This window comes from Cyclopterus lumpus, chromosome 1 (genome assembly GCF_009769545.1).
Source record: "Cyclopterus lumpus isolate fCycLum1 chromosome 1, fCycLum1.pri, whole genome shotgun sequence".
NCBI lineage: Eukaryota > Metazoa > Chordata > Actinopteri > Perciformes > Cyclopteridae > Cyclopterus > Cyclopterus lumpus.
This window is the reverse complement of record NC_046966.1, coordinates 13,624,924-13,647,744: the sequence shown is the minus strand read 5'-3', so window position 1 is coordinate 13,647,744 and position 22,821 is coordinate 13,624,924. Positions and strand designations below refer to the sequence as shown.

Below are 22,821 nucleotides of genomic sequence, written 5' to 3'. Positions count from 1 at the left end.
ATCCCTCCACCCACCCGTCACTTGGTTTTCTCCCTCCTTCTTAACCACTCCTCAATTGCTCTTGTTTTGTAGAAATGATAAGGCTGCAGCAGGAAGGGTCCCTGGTCACAACCGCGGTAATTGACTCTTTATGGCTCCGTTTTGTGTGGAGAGGGCCTGGTTTTTGTCTGGCTTAGCGGCCTCACTACCAGAGTTTCACAACCTCATGTCAGCCAGTGAAGGTCTGCCATTATCTACACAGGTAGACGTTCAAAGAAGCAATATGTTAGCACACATGAACAAATGGATGTTCTGTGAAGAACACGTCTGTGTCTACAATTTGTTCATGCTTTAGGCTTTGCTCTAAGCACACCATTGAATTCATCACTGTATGTGTAATATGCTATAGTATTTTATATTTGATCAAACTTAAAATCTGTATTTTATACCAACAATGGAAGTCTGTAATGTATAGTGGTTCTAATAGTGATAAACCCACAGACGGTGTGACCACACTCTTCAGTTCCTCTCATCTCTACAGAGCGTTACTCCATTTGTAGCTCACTGTTTTGGTCATATGGCAAACAAAAAAAGCTCTATTATAGCAACCCATTCTCACTACCAAGCTGCATTGTTAGACACAGTTTTGTCACTGCTCCTCGGCCGGCCTCTGACTCGAGGCTCATTTAGCTTGTATGTGCGACGCACACACCTGTAACATTACACAGGATGTCCAGAAGGCCGATGTTCGTTTCCATGCAAATCTCGCTGACATTTTGTCACGTGAATTGTTCGTCGTGCGGTAGTCACGTACTTAGTCAAGTTAGTTTCAACAATGCTATTTTCTTAAACCTAACTAAGTGGTTTTGTTGCCTAAACCTGGTTTTGCCTAAAAATGTAATGAGGTTATATTGACACGCCGTCACTGAGTCATACAACGTTGACGCTAGAAGGAAGAGTGTCATCGTCTGTAGCGTATTGCCACTGACCGAGCTGCTATTTGACGCGTTGGTATGAGAATGTGTTGGATGTACCAACTGTACGTTACCTGCCCAGCCCCAAACCAAGTTAGCAACTAGCTGATGAACATATGGAGCATTTAGAAGCTAAAAAGACAGAGCTATACGGCCGTGACTTATAATCTCCAACCTCAAAAGCTTTTTTCTTTCCAGTCAGATAACTGAGAGGACTTTCTCTATATTTTTTTAATTGTCTGTCATGCTTTTAGGTTGTAGACAAATAGATGTTATTTTGTATGAAGGGTTTGTTAAAAGTCATGTTTGTGTCCATGGAGAACAACATGCTGTACAATGGTTAAACCAAATTGACAATTGAAAGGGCAGAAAAAGACAGAGATCCCTCTGAGAAACACTTGAGTAAGAATAGAATAAATTCTCAGTCATTGGTCAAATAAATTTGAAGTTTAGCATAAAAATGTGTGCAGATTTTGATAGAAACAGGTTCCTGTTTCAGTGTTAAGTCCACTATAATGCCTGTAACAAGCTGGAATATAACCAGGTGTGTTGCAACAACACTAAAGGAAAATTTTTGTTTTGATAATTTGTACAATATTGCATGTTGCTATTGTCATAGGTAGAGTTTAATGATGTTGCCGTCTAGTCACCATCCCATCATAGTCATCGAAAAAGAAGGTCCGAAACGCAGATGTATAGCAAGGAACACAGTGCATACTGGCTTAAAAGATTATTGAAACAATACATTTTCTTTCAGCATCTTCAGTCGACAGACACACACACCATCACATAGCCCTTTTGTTAAGTCTACAACTGTACACCTCTCTCTCTATCTCTCTCCCTGTCCATCTGTTCTGCTGAGTCGTGCGATCAGAAGAGGGTCTATACATCACCTCTCCACCTCCCTTGGGACAACGCAGTGGAGGAGGGCTCTCTCTCTCTCCCTCCCTCTCTCTCTCTCTCTCTCTCTCTCTCTCTCTCACACACCAGCAGCAGCTGTTAGCAATGATGGCAAATTGTTTTTCCTGCACCTATTTGTGGTACTCCACTGATTGGAAGCTCCTTTTCCCGTTGTCACAGTCACATCCACGCACACATGTGTCTGTCTGCTCGTGTGTAAGTTGGATTAGTGTTCTAGCTGCATTAGGAAGAGACCTACACTTTCCACTTCCTACTTTTTGAGAACGGGCTGTTATCCGATGACTGATCGACACTCACTCATAGAGGGTCACATTGACATAGAGAGAGAGAGAAAGAGAGAAAGGGATGAAGAAAGAGAAAGTGAGAGACAAAAAGCAATAGAGAGGAACACTGTGTGTGTGTGCATATGCGTGTTTGATGGGGTGAGGGAGGGGTATCGCCAAACAAGCAGAGCAAAAGAGACAAACAGAGTGAAATGGAGAGAATTTGGAGAAACACACAGTAATGCACCGAATGTGGGAGGGAGGCAGACAGACACAGAGAGAGAGAGAGATGAGTAGAATACAATAATGTAATAAAGCAGCTGAGGAATGGAGGTTTTTCTACACTCTGACGCTTTTAGTCCCATTTCTACTTTTTACTGCAGATTTCATCATATTACCAAAGGCCATTTTGGCTCTATTGTGGATAATAGTCTGCTGTGGAATTATTGCAGATGCTGGCTTAGATAATGGTCATTTTCTCTCTCGCTCTCTGTTTCCATATTGCTCGCTCTGTCCCCCCTGCTTTAGAGAGGGAGAGGTAAGGCAGAGGAGGTAAAGGAGGAGGGAGATTAATGGCATACAAAGATGGGCCGAGTCGAGGGCGATGGAGATAGCTGAAGACAGCTAAATGTGAAAGACAAAAGGAAGTAAGGATAGCTTGTGCACTCTAGATAACGTGTTCTGTGCTGACTGATTTGTGAATGTTTCCTTCTAATACAATAAGTGGACAACATTTTTTTATTTATTCCTCATTATATCCCTTCTCCAGAGCGAATATCCAGCAGATGTAATCCTGAAAGCCTACAGTATGTTTACAAACAACAACCATATACATATATATATATATATATGTATATATTGTAAGCGTGGTTCAAAATTGTCTGCCAGGTAGAGCCTATGGAAGAATTCAGCCAACAAATTCTCTCGTTCTGGTAGATTTATTTCTCTGATCACAAGCAAAGTACAAGCGCTGAGATTGCAATGCATTTACAACAACTCTTCTCTAGAACCGGAAGCCCGGCCCTTATATACACAGATTTCGTCACAGGTTCGTATGCATCATCCTAACTTCTAATTGATGCTGAACTATCAAGGAGGAGGGTAATTCCATCTCACAGGACTGAGCCCTGCAAGGCCAAGCCACTTTTTGATGAGACTAGTCAATAACATATGGGTGTGTTTTGATCCAAGGCGCGTATCTATTACCGAGATGCAGACAGCCGCACATTCCCAGACACAAATTTTAGTACCCTGACAAAAGCATAACACTATAACAAGCATTTTATTTATATATATATATATATATATATATATATATATATATATATATATATATATATATATATATATATATATGTATAGAGTGTATGTAAGCACACTGCTACACTGGACCATCTCACTGGAATATGGTAGGATGGAGGGAAAGGGGAGGTGGAGAAATCAAGATGGAGGTAAGGCGAAGAGGATGGAAGCGGAAGGCAGTCAGATGATGTGAAGACGAGAGGAGAGTGGGGAGGGAAAAGGGGGGGGGGAAGAGCGCCTGAAGAAACACAGAAAGAGAGAGATGGAGAGACTGAGGAGGCATGGGGATGGAGGGAAGGAAAGGGGGAGCTTATTGCCCCGAGACTACGGCAGAGGGAGAAGAAAAGAGTGAAAAGAGAGGGAGAGAGCAAAAGAGTGATAGCCTTACAGCAGCACCTAATGGCTTCTATGGAGAGAGGGGGGGAGTGAAGAGGAGGACAAGGCATAATGAGGGTGCTATGACAGAGGAAGAGATAGATTTAGAGAGGTAGATGAGGAGGGAGAGACAAAGAGAGGTTGAGGTTATACGGCCATTCGGTAAAGATGGAGTCAAAGAAACCAGGATGAGAGAGTGAAATAGAGGAAAGCGGTAAATGGTGAAAGGGAGGGGGTGGAGCAGAATGATGGCAGCCGAGGCAGGGACGGATCCAGACGTTAAATGAGCTATAGCGGGAATAAAGATGGATGAGCGTAGATGTTGAAAAACAAATGAGAAACATGTAAAACAAATGAAAGCGGGGAGGAAGTAAGAAGGAGGAGGAGGAGAAATAAAGCGCTGTTGGGCGATTTGAAGCGGGTGAACAAAGAAGGGAGGAATAAATGCAAGATGGATGGAGTCAAAGGGTGGACAGAGAACAAGGAAGGAAGAGCAGCGTAGGGCAGTGGAGTGGCTCGATGGAGGGATCTGAATTGAATGAGAGAAAGAGGGATGGATAGAGTGAGAGCAAAAAAGGAAGACAGGAGCACAGAGCGCGTGGGGAGACAGTGAAGGAGGACATTGAAGAGGAGGTTAATCAGAAAGATGGAGGATGGCTTGATGAATAAAAAGGCAGTTTACTGTCATGAGAGAGAGAGGGAGGTATGGAGGATGGACAGATGTGTGAACTTATCTTTACCTCCATTAAAGCACTGATCACAGCTGTGAATAATTCAAACCCTCTAGATTCTTTCTCTGGGAAGAGACCGATGTCTAGAGAGTGATGGGGAGAGAAAGAGAAAGAGCAGTCCACCTGCTGTGGCTCGATGTTGTCACTCAGACATACCATTCTCAGCCGCCATGATTAGATTACACAGAAATACCTCGGTCTCTCTCTCCCTCTCTAACACACACGCACTATTCTCCCGTTTTTAAATACAGACATTTACATCCCTCACACACTCTCCCGGACATTTCCTCTCACGTGTGCGCACGTGTGTCTTTAAGGTATCCATGGCGACCGTTTCCAAGGTGATTTACTATAGCACCTGGTCCCTCTCAGGGTGGTACACTTGTCTGCTTGCCACAATCACTCCCCGGCCACCAATGATCTCATCCCTTTGCTCGGCTCACACTCCCGCCTCCTCGCTTGTTGTCATGAGCATGATTTACTCCTGTCGTCTGTCCTCTAACCGCACGTCATATTCCACTGCCTGCAGCCGTTTATCCCCCTCAGTAATAACATTCATAAGAGGGAAATCATGTGGAGCTAAGAGCAAAGACACACCTTTAGAACAGCGGTTTAACTGCTTCACTATAGGTCCAAACAAACAGCCGTGAGAAGATGGGCGGAAACAATATGTAATGATTAGTTTTAGGAATTAGACTAGGACATTTAAATAATAAATCCTCTTTTAAATCCAGACTATAGAATAATTCATAAAGAATATATTGCGACCACTGATGGCACCCTGAGTTGTCCTTCATTCGCAAACGCTATCTGCCCGTCTCGAGGTGCGATTCACAAAAGATGTTGCGCTCATGATAAGACGGCGTTAACAGCCCCATAAAGTTGTGCAGCTGTAATTTGTATGTCTCATTTGCACAGGCTGAGCGGCCACAAAAGCTGCACTCTTTTTGAGAACCGCCCCTCAGACTCTATAACTATATTATACTTAGACGCAGTGGTGCATTGAGCTGAATGCTAACATTGCAAACATGCAACTTGCAAACATTCTCACAATGACGAAGACCTACATGCAGATGTTTAGCAGGTATAGTGCTTTCCATGTACACAATCTTAGTTTTGCATGTTAGCATGATAACACTTGCTAATTAGCACTAAACATAAAGTAATGGGGATTTTGTTTTACTGGTAGTTGTTCATGTTCATAAAGATATTGAATTGCACATTAGTTTTGTGTCATTAGTCGATAGAGTGAATATTAAATGTGTACTATATCTGTAACTATAAAGACAAACATGGATAACAAGTTTTTGTTTGGGTAAATTGTATGTTAAGGAATGTCATCGCAAAACCAGCACAAACTGACATTCCAGGCTCGGCTGTCTGTGGGTGGCATCCCGTGAATGTAGAGAAAGGCCTTGTTCAGAGTTACAGTGCCGCCACACAGCTACAGGGATTCATTTACTTAAATTGATTCCCTCATGCATGCCTACATGGATTTCACAGCATCCCTGCATGACAACATGTTCGTTCAGTTATGGTTAAAGGATGATCCCAAGAAAACCTGTTAAACCAGTCCATTGTTTTTGCAAAGTAAGTAAGGGGTTATATGTATTACTCTTTAGTGTGTGTGTGTGTGTGTGTGTGTGTTGTGTGTGTGTGTGTGTGTGTGTGTGAGAGAGACACATTCAGAAATAGGCCAGTTAGGGTTTAGAGCTGAGAGATGTTAAGAGATTAAACAGACCTCTGTGGGGAGCAAGACTCCTCTCCAGCAGTTTAAATATAACTCTCTTCAGGGACAAACTGAGTAAGTGTGTGTGTGTGTGTTTGAGGGGGCTGGGGTTTGAGTAGGTCGGTGGAAGTGTTTGACACAACTGGTGGCTAAGAATCAAACCACTGTTTTTCTTTTTTACTAGCTGTGTGTGTGTGTGTCTTTTCTTTACCTTTGGCGCTGAGGGGATAGTTTGATACTGTGAGGTCTGGCTCCACCATCTGCTCGGGGCTAGTGTGTGTATGTGTTTAGTATGTACCTGCGTTGTTATGGTTGTGTGTCAGGTGCTGCATACGTATGTTTTAACCATGCGCTCTAATACACAACACATGTCTGTTTGTTTTCTACGTTACAAATACTGAGAACAGATGCTGACTCATGTCTTGTCGTCTTATTGGGTGACTTAAAGGTATAATATCTAACTTTTAAGCATTAAATGTCTTAAAACGGAGAGACATTAGTTATATGCTTTGTTGAGTTGTGTACTTTAAAAAATATTTCCATTAATGTTCACATTTGATTGTGTGTTTCATTTAGTCGCCTACAATGGCGTCATGTGTCCTTAATTCCCTCAAGTTGCTCTAACTTCTGGATGACGTGTCAGAGAGTGAAGGAAGTCTTCGAGCAGCTCTCTTGTTTACTGTTGATTTGAATTTGTTGGATACCGTTAGCTACAATAGTGATCGACTCTTCTAGTAACGTTACATTAGATGCAACTTACAACGTTACTAAATCTATTACTTGTGGTTATTTCATTAGAATGCATTGACATAAAAAGAATAAACGAGAATAATTGTGACTTAATGGACATGATTACAACTTTAATACATCGGATAGATTTTCATCAACAATGGTGGTTGTTTAACAATGAAGACAACATATCCCATGAGCCAACGCAGCTTCACAATGTCATAAAAGTCCATTTGTGTTTTTGTTTTAATTAGGGCTGCACAATTAATCGAATATGAATCGATATTAATCAATATTATTCTGAAACAATGACATTGTTGGTTGTCGGACCCTGGCCAGAGCTGGCCAAAGCTATGCTATGATTGGCTGCTTTTGAGAAACTGCAAGTTAGAAAACTGATAGTGATACACACACATGCACATTGTATGCATTGTACTGGTCATCTGTGTAGGGCATTGCGTAGTGGATTAGTTAGCTCTGCTGGCAACCCATCTCTATTCTGTCCGTTATCATATAATGAGGAGCAGGTTGAGTCTGTTGCTTAGGGATACCTGACTGACACAAAATCCAGTCTTCGGCAACCTAATATTTTTCATTGTAGTATAAGAGTCGTGTTGCATTGCTTTAAAAAAAATAATTTTGTATTTTGAGCTGTCTATATTTTGACAAAAAGACATTAAGAAGTTCACTTTTTTTATCCATTTCCATGTGATTGTCATCTCCGAGTGTACATAGGTTAGCAATAGCAGACATTTGTAAGTCACTGCTAACGCAGCTTTAACTGTGATAGCATATAAATCATATATTCTTTGACATGTAGTTGTTGCATGTTTTTTAATATGAGCGTACAATGTTATTTATATAGTCATGACTATTTTCACAGATGTCATAAAGGACAACTATGTGTTCATGTTAAGTGGCTGCTTTGTATTGTTGAGTATGGTACTATAGTTTGTGAATTACTGTATATAATCTACAATAGCTTACCCCTCCATGCATTGACAAATACGTATTACCATGACAGCCTTTATGTTCATCTTTTTATTCATCCTACATAAATCGATACCTGCTACAGTATATATACATGTATTCAGGCTGGATGTCAATGCTGAAACTCCAGCTCACACTTTCTTTGAGGAGAGTCGTCCGATTACTACTTGTGTCTTTTACAGCATTTTGATTTGCATATTTCTACAGACGTCACCAGCAGGGTCAGAGTGCAAGGTCAACCAGTGTGAAGCTCAAGGACAGTCAGACATTGATGAGTGCTCGCTGTGAAAGAGAGATGAACCTGTGACCTTCAAAGCTTTAGCTCACTCCATGCATCTGTACCACAAACCATCAGCTGCTGCAACATCCAGCGCTGATTCCAAATGCAGAATCCCCCCCAGAAGTAACACAGGCAGATGGACTTCCTGTTAATTTTCTCAGTCTGATGGCAGCCGTAGTCTGCATGAGTCTAATGAAGCATCCCCTCATCCATCCAGCCCTTACTCTCTGTTTCCTCTCTGCTCTCCTCTTCTTCACACTCCCTCCCTCCCTTCCTTCTCTTACACAAGTGTGTGACAGATGTGAGCCACTCTGGAGAGCACACAGACACCCAGCACTCTGCTGCCAGGCGCCGCTGCTCTTAAAGGGTGTGTGTGTGTGTGTGTGTGTGTGCGTGTGTTTACGTGTGTTTACGCATTATGTGCAGTTGTGTTTCTGAAAGCCTTTATGCATGCAACTGTAAGACATCGTGTACAGCTGTAGTAGTCTGTCTTTGTGTTTCTTTGTTTTTCAAGTTGCATGTACAGTATTGTGTGTCAGGCTGCACATTGCTGTGTGTGTGTTTTTATAGTATCAAGTGCAGCCTTAAATCTAGCCGCTGTGCGCTGACCATGGGATCAGGAGATTTAATCCTGACTGGAGAGTGTACGGCCATACCAGTGTATCCAGATACACCTTTAAACACACACAGACACAAACACACACATAGAATAAAGTAGACACTCATTTCTGCTCCCTGAGACGTAGGAATGAAATGGACAACCTCTCACACTATCGCTTCCCCCCCTCTCACTTGCACACATGCACACACACATTTCCGCTCACTTCACGTGTAATGTAATCACCTGGGCTCTCCATGCTTCCTAACTCAATAACGCTGACAGGCTCCACCACACACATATACACACACACACACACAAGCACACACACATGCGTCCTCCAGAACAACCTGTGATACATTCACCTCTGCTTTCATTTTATCCGCTCTGCTCCTTCCTGCTTTAAACTGATCTATTTGCAATTTGTAGTACCTGATGCAGTTTCAAACGCTGTTCCTCTGTTCCTCCAGTAGTCAAGAGCAAACCACTGAGTCTCATTAGCTGCTGCTGACCCATTTCTGTTGAAGAGCATGGAACTCGGGACTGACTTGAGCCAGTCTAAGATGCCAGAATGAAGCGTCTGGAGGGCGGACGGAGAAACAGAGGCAAAGACAGACGATACTCTCGATGCTCTTTGTTACATTATTCAACAACACTCGTGAGTTAGGACAGAGAGGCTGGAATATGTACTGATAAACCCAGAAAGAATAGGTTGAAAGCCAAAGTAAAATCTGAGGATAAATGTGAGTGTGTTTGTGGAGGGTGACCAGGCGCGGCGGCCATAACTGCTCCTCCGAGCGCCATCTGCTCCTCGCCGCAGCAACTGTTGCCAGGGTACCTGCTCTCCTCCCCTCTAGCCTACCTTTTACTCCTCCTCTTTTGGCTCGTTTCCTCCTGTTTTTTCTCCCAAAGCAAGATCTTCTCTCCTTTTATCCTTCTCTTTTTCAAATTCTGCCTTTCCTCACACATTTTCTTTTCCTTCAATTAATTTGAGGATACCTGCTCTCTATTCAATAAGCTTTATTGGCGTGACATTCAATTCAGTGTACATTAGCAACGCTTCAGCAAATTACTAATAGCACTGAAGTACTAGTGATTCTACTGCCGATTCATCAGCTCTTTTTCATCCTTTCCCTCACCTACTTCTCTCTTTTGCTTTAGTTTAAGTAATATTTTCAGTAATAAAACTGCCACTACACTGCAACATGCACACACACACACGCCACCTCCACCAAAGTCTTTAATTCTCTCAGACTTTCCCCCCTCCTCCTTCCTTTGAAATCCATCTCTCTTCCGTTCCTTCGTTCCCTAGCAATTGTGCGGACATGACTCAGGGCCCCCTGTCTACAGAGAGGAAGAGAGAGAACCAGAGAAAGAGTGGAGAAAGGAGTTTGATGGTGGGGTGTTTAGAGAGAAGGGAAGAAAAGAGTGAGTAGGGGAGAGGGAGAGATCGTAGATCAGAACCGTCATGATTGAGCCATCTGCTGAGGGGAGGCCAGTGAGACTCAAACACACACACACACACACACACACACACACACAAATGCATGCTTAAAGATCACCACTGCCACCCGTTGGTCATTTGTTTACACTACGCCTCCTCTTTCCCCTCTGCTCCTTACTTACATTGTTTCACTGCCATCCGGTAAGAACATGCCAACCGGAGATGAGACACGTAGCTCTGAACATCGATCAGTCTGGTCTGGCTGTCTGGTGAGCCGGTCTTAAGCAGCCGATTCTGTTTGCTCCACAGGGTTTTTTGTGCTCTAATATATGAGGTTTATCTTCACCTAACTCCTTTCTAAGAAAAGCTGAGCCTCAATACGGATTATGAGGCTTTGGCTCTTTCAAAACATATTGAGTATAGTGGTGTGTTACAGGCTCTTGCCAATGCTACGATGCGCGTCTGTAATCCTGCTTTTGCTGTTTCATTCTTGTTCATTCTTGCCCTGCAGTTAAATGTGATTTGTTGTACACTGTCTCTTCCTCTGTGTGTTGTTGCATTTGTATGTGTGCAAACACTCTTTAGTGGCCTGAATTGTTCTTTCTTCTCCTTTTTTACTGCCGGCGGGCCTAAACGATGTCCAGTCTCGTTCAGCTGTCTAACCTTTAATAGATTCATAAACGCTCCCCTCCCATTGGTCAGAGCAGGCCATTTCATCCTATTAGAGATTAACATACGGCTGAGTGGAGGAGGAAGTGCTCTTTATATGCTAATGAGAAGATAATGTATGCAGCGAAGACCAACCAATGCCCCATTGGGAGGACTCAGGGTGGCCCGACGAGCTGAATCTTGAGGCAGTTCTGTCTTTATCTTGTATTTCACTCTCATTCACAGACAGCTGGATTGTGTTTTTGTGAGTTATCATACAGCATTATGGCTCACTATGGTTTTATGCCTAAATCAGACTGTGCAAAGGTGTCACTGTGGATGGCAACAACGCTCGGAGTGTACTATGTATGCCTCTTCTCTGTACCTGATCTCATTGTGAGACATTCTCTTATGATAAAGAGCAGTAACAAAGGCACTGAAGAAGAGGTTTGAAGAGTTTGCAATGGCTTTGTTAGGTGTGAAAAAGCTAATTTAGCCCTTTTTGTTTGGTTTTAGCCTTTTGAGATTTACAAACATCTAAGTAGACTTAAGTGTACTTTATAGTACACCATTTTGGGAAATACTCTTTTGTACTTTCTTGCTGAACGTTAAATGAGAAAATCAATGCCACTTATGGAAATAGGATTGGTGTACATCTTCTCACATAACTCTTGGCAAGAAGTGTGTACTACAACGAATCCTTTGACTTGCTTGATAAGTGATTGATGGAACAGCGGCCCCCTCTTCTCTGTCTACAGGAACAAGGTGTGGTAGGAATGTCACGACCACCGGGCACCATCCCGCCTCCTCACCCTTCCGGGGGCGTGGCCTCAGGGGTAGGGCCCAACCAGGGGTCAGGACCACCTCCGGGCTACGTGGGCAACCAGCAGCAAGCTGCAATGATGAAACAGATGATGGCGATGGAGCAGGAGAAGAGGGCGCAGATGCAAATGATGGAGCAGCAGAAACAGCAGCTCTTCAGAGAGCAGAGACAACAGCAACAGCAGCAACTACTGGCCGAGCAGGTGAGGTTTTTTTTTAAATCAGTACGCTCATAGCATAATGCTAGTGTGATGGTGTGGCGATCAAACAAAATGGCTAGGCCTGTGTGATTCGTCTGTCATGCATTCAATTCTAATTGTGTTTGTTCATACAGTCCTGTATATGTGTCTGTGTCTGCAGCTCTAACGAGAGCAGCTCATCTTCTCCTCTTCCTTACTGTTGTCTGGTTGCATGTATAATTACCCTCAACCAGCTCCCTCTTCACTACTTCCTGTGTGTGTGTGTGTGTGTGTGTGTGTGTGTGTGTGTGTGTGTGTGTGTGTGTGTGTGTGTGTGTGTGTGTGTGTTTGCGTGTTTGCCACATGCCACCTGCTGTGATAATGCTGTGTTTTCTTTTTATTTCTCTCTCTGTGAGGGATTCAAGTGTTAAAGAGTTTTGAACTTTGGAGTCACCACCCACTATGTTGGTTTTAATTGGATCTGCAAAAACATACACAGACACACAAATATGAGTCAGAAAGAAAACGCGCCCTGCTGGGGTTTAGTGTACATTGCTAAATGAATATTGTACCTTTTATTTAAATGATCAACACCTTCTGCTTTCCAGGCACACATTCAGTAACTGATTTGTATGCTGCAAGGACCTAGACAATTAGGCTTTTCCATTTAATGTGCTATACCTGCACCAATGCTATGGCTACGATAGAGCATCAGGGCTGCCTTAAATTTCCTATTTCAGTTCCATTATTATTTGTGGAAGAGAGGAGTGAGGTTGGTCCCTGTATTCATACTTGTCGATGAAGGTTGTGACTCTGACAGCGTACCTTTTGGATCCACACTCGCGACACAATGTTAAGGTGCAAGAACGACCAAAACAATCTAATATGGAGAAATTAAGGCTTCGCACCCTTCAGTTAAATGCAAGTATTTGATGACAACAAATCAGTATATCAATATGTTTGCCCCCAATGTACCTCGAGGGAGCAAAAGCCCTGTTTTGTTGTTATATACTAAGACTTCAGTGTGTATTTTGCAACAGTATTTATTTATGTTCATACAATCTGTTTTGTTTAACTGTTCTTTCTGTGGGACCCTTTTCCTTGTCTGTATCCCATAATGATACCAAATCCCGAATTCATGAATTAGATATGAAGGCATGTAACTCATTGCTAACCTACGCTCTTAACAATTGTGTGTGTTTGTGTGTGTGCTTGTGTGTGTAGCTCCAACAGCAGCAGCATCTCCCCAGACAGATGGGACAAGGCCAGAGGAATCCATACCCCCAAGTCAATCAGTACCAAGGTAAGACACACACACTTATTTCCATTTTATAAATGGTCGCATTAGAAAATGCATTTTTTGCATCAGTTTGTAGTTCTTTACAGAACATCCTGATGGTTGCACAAACAAATAGCACATGGTCTGCAGCGAGTATGGTATACATGGTTGAGAGCCAAGACATTTAGACGTTCAACAGATTTTACAGTTCACACTCTGACATATTCAGAAACAGACACTTAAAAACATGTATGCAAACAGCAGTGCTGACTGAGAATCACCCTGAAACCAAACCTCGTCCTCACTGTCTGTCAGATACATCAGATGGCGCTCAGATGCTCTTCAGCCTTTACCTCTCTCTCTCTCTCTCTCTCGCTCTCTCTCTCTCTTTCGCTCTCTCTCTCTCTCTCTCTCTCTCTCTCTCTCTCTCGCTCCCTCCAAAAAAGAAAAAAATATAGAATATTCGTGCTCTGCCTGTTACCACGGCAACTTGTCTGTCCTGGATCCCCCAGAGTTCCGGTGAAGTCAGAGAGATGGATGAGAGGAGGGAAGTGGGAGAGAGGGAGAAAGGGGCAGGTTGGCAATATGAGGAATAGGTAGATGATACAGTAAGTAGAAGGAGAGATTGGAAAAAGAAAGAATGAGAGAGATACAGGAAGATGAGTGGGTGAGAGGATAAGAGGATGATAGAGAGATGAAGAGAAATACAGCAAGCGAGAAGGAGTCAAGTCATTTATAGCCATAAGAGTCTGTCTGCACGTCTAGGAGATCGTATGGAGAGGAAGAGGGGCCTTCAGCATGAAACTCTGGCCTACAAATATATCTGGTAGTTCAGCTATCCAGCAGTGTGTCAGTGATTTTAAAAGCAATGATTGCGTTTGCATCACATGCAATCAGATCTCAATCATAATCACTATACTTATATATATTAATTATTACATGAAGGAATATGTGGAATTGCTGTGGCTATTGTGTACTTACGTCCGAGTCTGGAGTGTGTGATCCTCTTCGTTCTGACCCCTCTGTTACTGTTCCAGTCCAAACTGTGAGGTGAGGGATTAGTGGAATGATGTCAAAAGTGGGTTTATTAGAGGATTTAGAGCCATTTCCGAGCTAGCAGACTTCCTCAGCTCTGCCACTACCCAGACAGTGAAAAGGAGAAGTGAGATACTGTCTGTGTTCGGTTTTATTTTAACGTAGTAGGATTTGAACTAAATTGAGAGAGAAAAATGTTTGTCACACGTTGTCACAAAAACATAAATCTTTGCCTCAGCACTGACGTCTTACGTGCTATTTGATGATTTAAGTGGATCCAGTGTAAAGACTCCAAAGCTGTTTTATGAAAGTCCAAGCTCCTTTCTGGATTTATGTATCCATATGCCTTTTTTACTCTTTCCCAACTCTATTGTCTCTGTTATCTGGTTTCAACTCCTCCGGTTCTTCTCTCCTAGGTCCTCCCCAGGATCTGGCGTCCAGAAGCCAGGCTCTCCAGAACATTCGGGCCGCCCGTCTCCTACAACAGCAGCAGCAGAACCAGCAGCAGATGGTCCAGATGAGCTCTGTTCAGGGACAGGGGGGCTCTGTGGGACCCCAAACTGAAATGGGCTTACCCTACGGCAACCAAGGATCCAACCAGGGTTCCCTGTATGGGCTCAATCCCTCCATGAGCCAAATGATCCACCAGCAGCAGCACCAGAGCCAAAGTGTCCAAGCCTCCATGGGTCCTCCACCACAGCACAATCCCGCCGGAGGGCCGCCCCGGCAGGCAGGTGCAGGTCCTGGGGTCGGAGGTATGCCTGGAGGCCCCGGAGGTGGTGGAGCTGGAGGGTATGGAGCACAGGGGATGTTAATGAACTCCATGACCCAGCAACCCCTCAAAGGCCCGACCATTGCCAAAGCCCAAGCACAGAGACTGCAAAGCATGCTGGGAGCAGGAGGAGGAGGCGGAGCAATGTCGGCTGGTGGCTGGCCACAGCAGCAAGGACAGAGTCTGCAGGCCATGGGTGGAGGAATCGGAAGGACTACAGGGGGAGGGGGAGGAGACATGGTGGGGTTCAGCTCGACGCAGGGTTATGGCATGCAGCCAGGTCAACCCCCGCGCATGGCCAAGCAACATTTTCAGGGTCCTGGCCAGGGTATGAGCCAGGGAATGGACCCCAGAGTGGGCAACCCAGCGGCCGGTATGGCAGGCCCAATGATGGGCCCTCACATGGGCGGTCAGCCCAGGACCAATCAGCCCCGGCCCATGGTCTTGAACCAGGGAATGAACCAGGGGATGATGGGCCAGGGGATGACTGGGATGGGGGGGTTCGGGCCGGGCCCTGGGGGGCCTGTAATAGGGGCAGGGGGAGGAGGAGGTGGACCCTATGGACCAGGGGGTGTTGGGGTTGGAGGTCAGCCACCAGGCTACCAGAGGACAGCCAATCAGGACATGTCCTCCTATGGATATGGGGGTGGGCCCTCAGGGGGAGGAGCCTTTGGATTGGGCGATGGCTCAGGGGCGGAGCTGGACTCAAGCGATGGTTGGATGGAGGAGTTCTTCCCTAGCCAATAGCCAACGGGGAAACTGGATATGAGTTTTTACTGGATGAACTAAAAGTAGGACAAACGTTAAAACCTGAGAAAGTAAAACAAAAAGGATGACATGATGGCATGTTTTTGTTTGTAAAACATGAGCAAGGTTATAAATGAGTTCTTGTGTTATGTTTTGTGTGTGTGTGCGTGTGTGTGTGTGTGATGGAGAGAGTGATTATTATGTCTCGTGCATATAAATGAAAACCCAATATAGAGATTAAGAGGTGTGTTTCATTAGTTTCCCTTTTTTTTTTTTTTTTTTTCAACGGAATGAATTTTTCTCATGTTCAAGTGTTTGAAAGCGAGCCCCGTTTACACAGCAATGCTTTGAGCCTGAGCTTCAGCAGGGGCTGATTGAACACTGCAAACTGATGCAGGGGAAGGAAGACTTGTTCTCAAGACAGCAATTTATTTGTGTTTGTGTGCTTGTGCCACCCAGCTCAGTGCTTCAGATCTCTCAACGATGTGAGGAGCTGAAGGGAGGAGAAAGCACTCTCAGCGCTCCCATTTCCTCTCTTAGATTTGTGCCCCCATATCCATAACACACACGCACGCACAAATCTGTCGCCTTCGCGCTCTCTTCACTTGATCTCTCTCTCTCTCTCTCTCTCCCTCCCTCTCATCCTGCTTCCCTCTCTCCTCCCGTCTTTCCCACCCTCTCTCCAGAGACTCGTTCCTCGCTCTCAACACTCCTTTCTCTGTTTAAATTCTGAACATCACAACAGAACAAATGATGTTCCTCTACTGTGCCACACAAGCGCACTCCGCCCTCCAGTGCTTTTGCTAGGCAACCGACCTGGGTGGTGTTTTTTCGGGGATGACGGGTATGTATGCAGAGGAAGAAAAAGAGTGGAAAGCAAAGAGGGGGAGAATAGGCAGCTAAAGCAAGCACTTGGACTCAAAAGCTCATGCACACACACACACACATATATAAACACACAAACAGACAAATAAGCATCAGCCTGGGAGGGTGAGCGAATGAGTAAGAGACAGCTAACGGAGCTAATATTACATTAAACCCTCTGCCTGTGTGACACAAACCACATCACATGCGTCAGGCTGACACAAAGCAAAACGATTGCTGGGCACTGAATGTATTCAAGCACCACAAGTGACTTCTTCTTTTTAAGGAAAAAAAAAACAGCTCATTGAAAAACCCACCCACACGGTTTGTTTGTTGCTGTGTTTCATCTCCAACAATGATGCTGGTTGTGTCTTTGTCAATTAAAAGTAAAAAAAAAAAAAAAAAGTTAGCCTTCTTTTAGTTGTGTTTTGTCCTCCCGTCTTGCAGCACAACCTTCCCTCCCATTGTGACACAGCTGGTTGTCTATCACCGTAGCCCTGCTTTACATCGTGGCTTCTCCTGCAGCTGTAAAACACCCTCGCTCCAAACTAGAACGTAATTGTGCTATACTGTAACACTACTGTGAAGAAATACGAGTTCACCCCTTCCAGCGCTTTACTAGGAAAATGAACCACTGGTCAGCCTTGAGTTTGTTTTGTAGACAGTAGCGAAACTTCAGACAGCGGATTGGGCCTAAAGAGTGACGACGGTTAGCGCCAGTTAGCATCAAAACAATCAGTATTATCACTGAAGTCAGTGTCTCCCCTTCTTTGAGCTCACTCCGGTGAACTGGAGGCTTCAGGCCTCATAGTTTTCATTCATCAACAACAAGCTTTCCGCTCTTCTGCCCTAATGGTTGCATAATAAATATGTGTTTTAGTACAGTAGTCGTCGACAACACCTTACTTCTCTAACTGTTTTGTAATCTCGGTTAAAAGATGAGTGAACGCGTGTTTGTACTTGCATTACTTTGTATTTAGCTCATCGGAGTGAAAGTTTGGAAGATGATGCTGTAATCAACAAACCAAAAAGCCTTCTTCTCTGTAAACTAACTCCTTGCCATCAAAACATGTGTTCTCATGCTCGTTGATGTTGTATAATCCAACCCTTTAAATACAAAGTTTAACCCATCGTCCTGTCAGCTTTGCTGCATTTGGTCGCACCCACGAGTTTGGTCAAGTTTGGGGAGCAGAAGTCCTTTGTCTCACTGTGTGCGGTCTGTAGGTCAACAGCAGGCAGACGTTTAGGGATGTAGCGTTCCCCAGTGGTATCAGGGGGAGAGGGTGAAATATATAAAACTCTGTCAGTGTCTAGATAAACTCTTGGCTTGTTTGGGCCTTCCTTGTGAAGGAAATGCAGCAGAGCTCTCAGCGCATCAATGGCTCCACTGCTCACGCTTCCAAAACCTTGATACCGCTCAGTGCTCCAGGCAGGCTCAAACTAGATTTCATTGTTGGACCGGTGAAATGGAGGCGGTGTGTAGGAAAACACCTGAGGGTTACCTCTCCACACTGGAGGCAGGAAGGTATGGAAACACTTTTGGGTCGGTGTTAAGGTCACAGCCTTTGTGACCTTTTTGTCTTCAAAGTAGGGTTCATGATATGGTTTTAAATCCCTTCAGGAAGAGAATAGAAGCTTCCTCCAAATATCATTATGTACCGGGACCAAGTCTGTAGACAACATTTTAACAAAAATTGTTGATGTTCTTTGTTTTATTTTATTTGTTTTTTTTTACTGGTGCTGACATATATGTGATTATGAGAAAAAGTATATAAAAGATAATGGCTATTTGTAAATATGTTTTTACAGGTTTAAATACATCAGATAATACAGTCTCTACTCTGTAAAGAATTTACTGTTTGTTGAAAAATAGAGAAGTATTTTTATTTTGAATTTTTTTTTGGTTTCACGTTTAACCCATCTGAGCTATGCCATTGCACTTCAGACAATGTCTTACTACTAATTTGTATTGTAAACCTCCTCTCTTTTTTGGAATTTTTTTCATTTGTTTTTTCTAGTTTGAGATTTGCTTATTTCTTTTTATCCTGTACAGAATTCTGAAATATTAACAAAAGAGAATTACAAGACCTTTTTTTTTCTTTGTTTTTCAAAAAGATACAATAAAGAGAGACTGTTCTCGCGGATCATATTAAATTAAAGTTTCTGTTGTTTATTGGGTTCATGTTTCAATGCAGACATTAGATCACGCTTGTGCCCCAAAATAAAAGTCAAAAGTAGAACTGAATACATGAAAAATGTCCACGAAAACCATAACAATTAACAAGTTCACAAGTAAACACTCACAAAGACGGCCAGCAACTACTTGAAAGCGTTAAGTTTAGCTTAGCATTAAGAGAAAACATTGAATCACACACATATAGAATATGTTACGGATGTATTTACATTGACATCCTTGAAGACCAGAGACCATCAATGAAAGATAGATTTTAGCCTTCCGGCTGTAGTTTTGTGACATAAGTTACATTTAACGTGTATCTTGCTAAAGACCTTGCTGGTGCTCACTGTGTTTAGCTACCAGTGTGTTTAGGAAAGTTAGCTCACCACACACTCCTCTCCAGTGATCCTACACAAACAAACAAACACATAAACAAACCTTGGACCGGTCACTGCTCTGAACATGTATGGACACGGCCATCTTGTGAGACAAAGGAAAAAGAAAGTAAGTTTAAATTCATTTATTTTATATTTCAATGCATTTCATTAATTTGTTTGTGGTTATTGTCCATTTCGGGCGCTCCATGCACCACAACACTTTGTCCACGAATGCACAAGAACATCAATATTACCCATCAATATTATCTAGTTAGCTGACGAGAGAGTCATTTCAAGACTGACGGAGACAAATGCGCGCACATTCATGTAGCGCCTAAAACCAGACTGACTAACTGCTGTAGTAATGTTTTGTCTAACAGCCCTGATTTGCATAATTAGACTTGCATATGCTAAAGAGCAGAGCCTTAATTCTGTCTGGCAGTAATAGTGACGATGAATCATGGGCTCCCTGTTGGTGTCTGCAGACAGACAGACAGATGCAGGGCCAGGAACTTTTTGTTGTAATTCATCTTTTCCGCCCCTCTCAAACTCACTTCTCATCCTCTGTCAGCCACTCCCCTTTTCCTCATCTCTCCTCTTCATCACAGCCACCTTCCCCTACCTTGTATCCTTACATTCCTGCTACATCTTTCCTTTCTCCTCTACCTAGCTGCCTCGTTTCTCCTCTACTCTCGAGCTCCCACACACAAGCACCACCCTTACACACACACACACACATATTTGCACCACACTCCTGCTTCCCATTTGACATTGATAAATGGAGACTAACAGAGATGACAACATCATTACTCATGTTCAGTAGCGACACCACCTAGGACAGAGAAAAACAAGAGGAATAGGGAGGTAGAAGGACAGGACAGGAGGAAGATGGGGAGTGAAGGGATGGAGGGGGGAGGCTGCAGTTAGGGAGTGTTTGTTACAATCACGATCAGGTGTTCATTACTGGTGTGGAAAAGTAGCTGTTATGGTACCAGCAGGAAGTTTTCCTTCACAAGTCCAATCAGACTCGAACAGCTGAAAGAAACAACTTATTCCTTATCACTAAATCTGCTGCTCCTTTCAATAAATCATTTACATGAATTCAGTCACAAAAATAATGATAATTGCCGAAAGCACATTACCACAGTTTCAAGGAAATTCTTCCAACAGACAAAATAAAACTAATTTATTTTATTATATGTATTTATGTCATCATTGTATATATTTTGCAAAATGTAGACACCCTTCACATTTGAGAGTCTAATACTGGCAAGTATTTGGTATTACAATTTGATAAGTTGCTAAATGTACTACTTTTCTAAATCTAAATTAGTAGTATGGCAAGCAAGAGCAGCAGGGGATATAACAATTGAAAGTCGGAGGATCACATAAGTCAAAGGGCTTCATCTTCTGAGTAACATGAATGTCTGTATCAAAGTTTATGGCAATTCATCCTGTTGAGATATTTTGGTCGAGACTAAAGAACGGTGGACCGACCAACCAACTGTCTCCATCGTGGCTGAAAAGCTAAATATATTTGGAGAGCAGAAAAAACGTTGTGAGTTTTGTAAACACACAAAAGGCCAACTACTTGTGTTATTGTACGAGGGCATGAAGAAATGTTGGCAGACCCTTCTGACGTCATGACAAAAGAGAGGGAGACACAGAGATTAAAGCAAAACATATATGGGAATTTATGACTTTATGACAATCGGGAACGGGTACAAGTGGTAAGTTGCTGTTGCCTGGCTGGCCACACACGAACAATGCCCAGCGGTGGAGAGAGAAAGGGCTGTCTCCAAGACCGAGCCTTTATCCTTGGAGAGCACCGGGCCCAGGTGTTTCCAAGTAGGGCTTTCCACGCCTCCAGTTACCTGTTGGGTGCAGGAGACAGACAGACCAGTAAACGGGCTAGGGAACCGTCACAGTACGTTTCTGCAAAACACGGATATGTTCATAGACGTGATAGAATATCTATAAACCAATGATGTCTAATTCCCTTCCACATTCAGTATCGCCCAGCGTCTGAGACGAAAACGTAATGTGTTGTCACGGTTGCTTAGCAACAGGGGCACGGGGCACCACGATTCAGAAACTATTTGATGCGTTTTTAGAAATGAGAGAATGTATAGCAGTCAGGGGCCACAAGTGTGACATCTCTCCAGAACTATTGGCAAAATCAACTTGGGGTAGAAAGCGGAGCACAAAGTCTTCCTACTTATGCTGGACAGTTTTTAAATGGTTGCATGATAAATGGCAACATGCAAACAGTGTAAATAAATAACCAAATAATTAAATAAATATAAAAAAAGGAATATGCTAGCTGCTAGTATCGTGCCGCTGCAACCACGTCCATAGCAACCGCCTCGGTATGTCCAGCCAATCCAGGATGGCCTATTTTTTATATCCACTCTGTGTCCATTAGTGGGTCAAACAAACACTGGACTTTCACTCAGGAGAACACTGTTCGTGTCCTGTGTGAAACCAAAATATACAGGGCTGATGTAAACATATTTTTGGTTCAGAAATGTCGATATTCAACAGGGTTTGCAGAAATATCCAATGCCAACATATTGGGGTGAGCAGGTGTCAGGTAAACGCCCTCAGGTACACACAGCTGTCTTTCGTGTTCGTCAGCGCTCAGGAGATCATCAGCAAACGCAGACAACAAGCCAGTCGCAAGTCCAAGTTAATGACAGCTAGTTTTCTCCTGTAGCCAAAACACTTACACACACACACACCATCAGCCTTGCACACACTCCTGAGGCACCGTTATGGGCTCTAATCACAACGACAAATGATGTGTCACAAAGAGTGGAAGATGAGTTAGAAGAATCATTCACTCTCTCTGCCTCTCGGAGAGTAATAAGGTGAAGAAATGTAGCTGGAGAAATGTGGAGAGGAAAGACATATGGAGGGGGAAAGAGAGAACAGGGGATTGGATGTGTGTGTGTGTGTGTGTGTGTGTGTGTGTGTGTGTGTGTGTGTGTGTGTGTGTGTGTGTGTGTGTGTGTGTGTGTGTGTGTGTGTGTGTGTGTGTGTGTGTGTGTGTGTGTGTGTGTGTGTGTGTGTGTGTGTGTGTGTGTGTGTGTGTGTGTGTGTGTGTGTGTATAGGGGGTGTCAAGTTGATGAATGTGGGAGCAGGAGCCATTGTGGTGGTGGAGGACTAGGAGGCCACCAGATAACAGCAGAGCAAGGCCTAAGCTGTCTCACACCATGAATAAAACACCATGAAAATCTCTTTCTCTCTCACGCACACACACACACATTTTCTAATTACCTTCAGATGACTTTATCTTTCTGTTCCATTGAGTTATTTCAATACAGAGGATCCGACTGTGGGAATAAGTGCTTTATATGCTTCTCCAGCTTGTTTAAGATAACCTGCACATGTGTACTGCTTACAATACACACACACACACATACATACATACACGTATGCTTACTGAACTATCTACTCTCCCTCACAACTTAAAAGTTGTACAAAGAGCTAATAATAATCAACTAATTGTCTGGTTGTGAGCAGTGATGTGGTTTCACCTCTTTTCTTTCAATATGGCGCCCTCTAGATGATGCTGACAGGAACTGAGAACAGCTTCATCCTGTC

At 43.5% G+C, this 22,821-nt stretch overlaps 1 protein-coding gene across 1 annotated transcript in view; it reads left to right on the top strand.

Moving 5' to 3' along the window:
• Positions 1–16,958, top strand: part of maml3 (mastermind-like transcriptional coactivator 3) — a 91,690-nt gene extending 74,732 nt beyond the window's left edge. The window contains 3 exon segments of the mRNA XM_034533349.1: positions 11,722–11,988; positions 13,189–13,267; positions 14,695–16,958. Of these exon segments, the coding sequence (XP_034389240.1) occupies positions 11,722–11,988; positions 13,189–13,267; positions 14,695–15,797 (1,449 nt within the window). The 3' untranslated portion in view covers positions 15,798–16,958.
• The last annotated feature ends 5,863 nt before the right edge of the window (positions 16,959–22,821 follow it).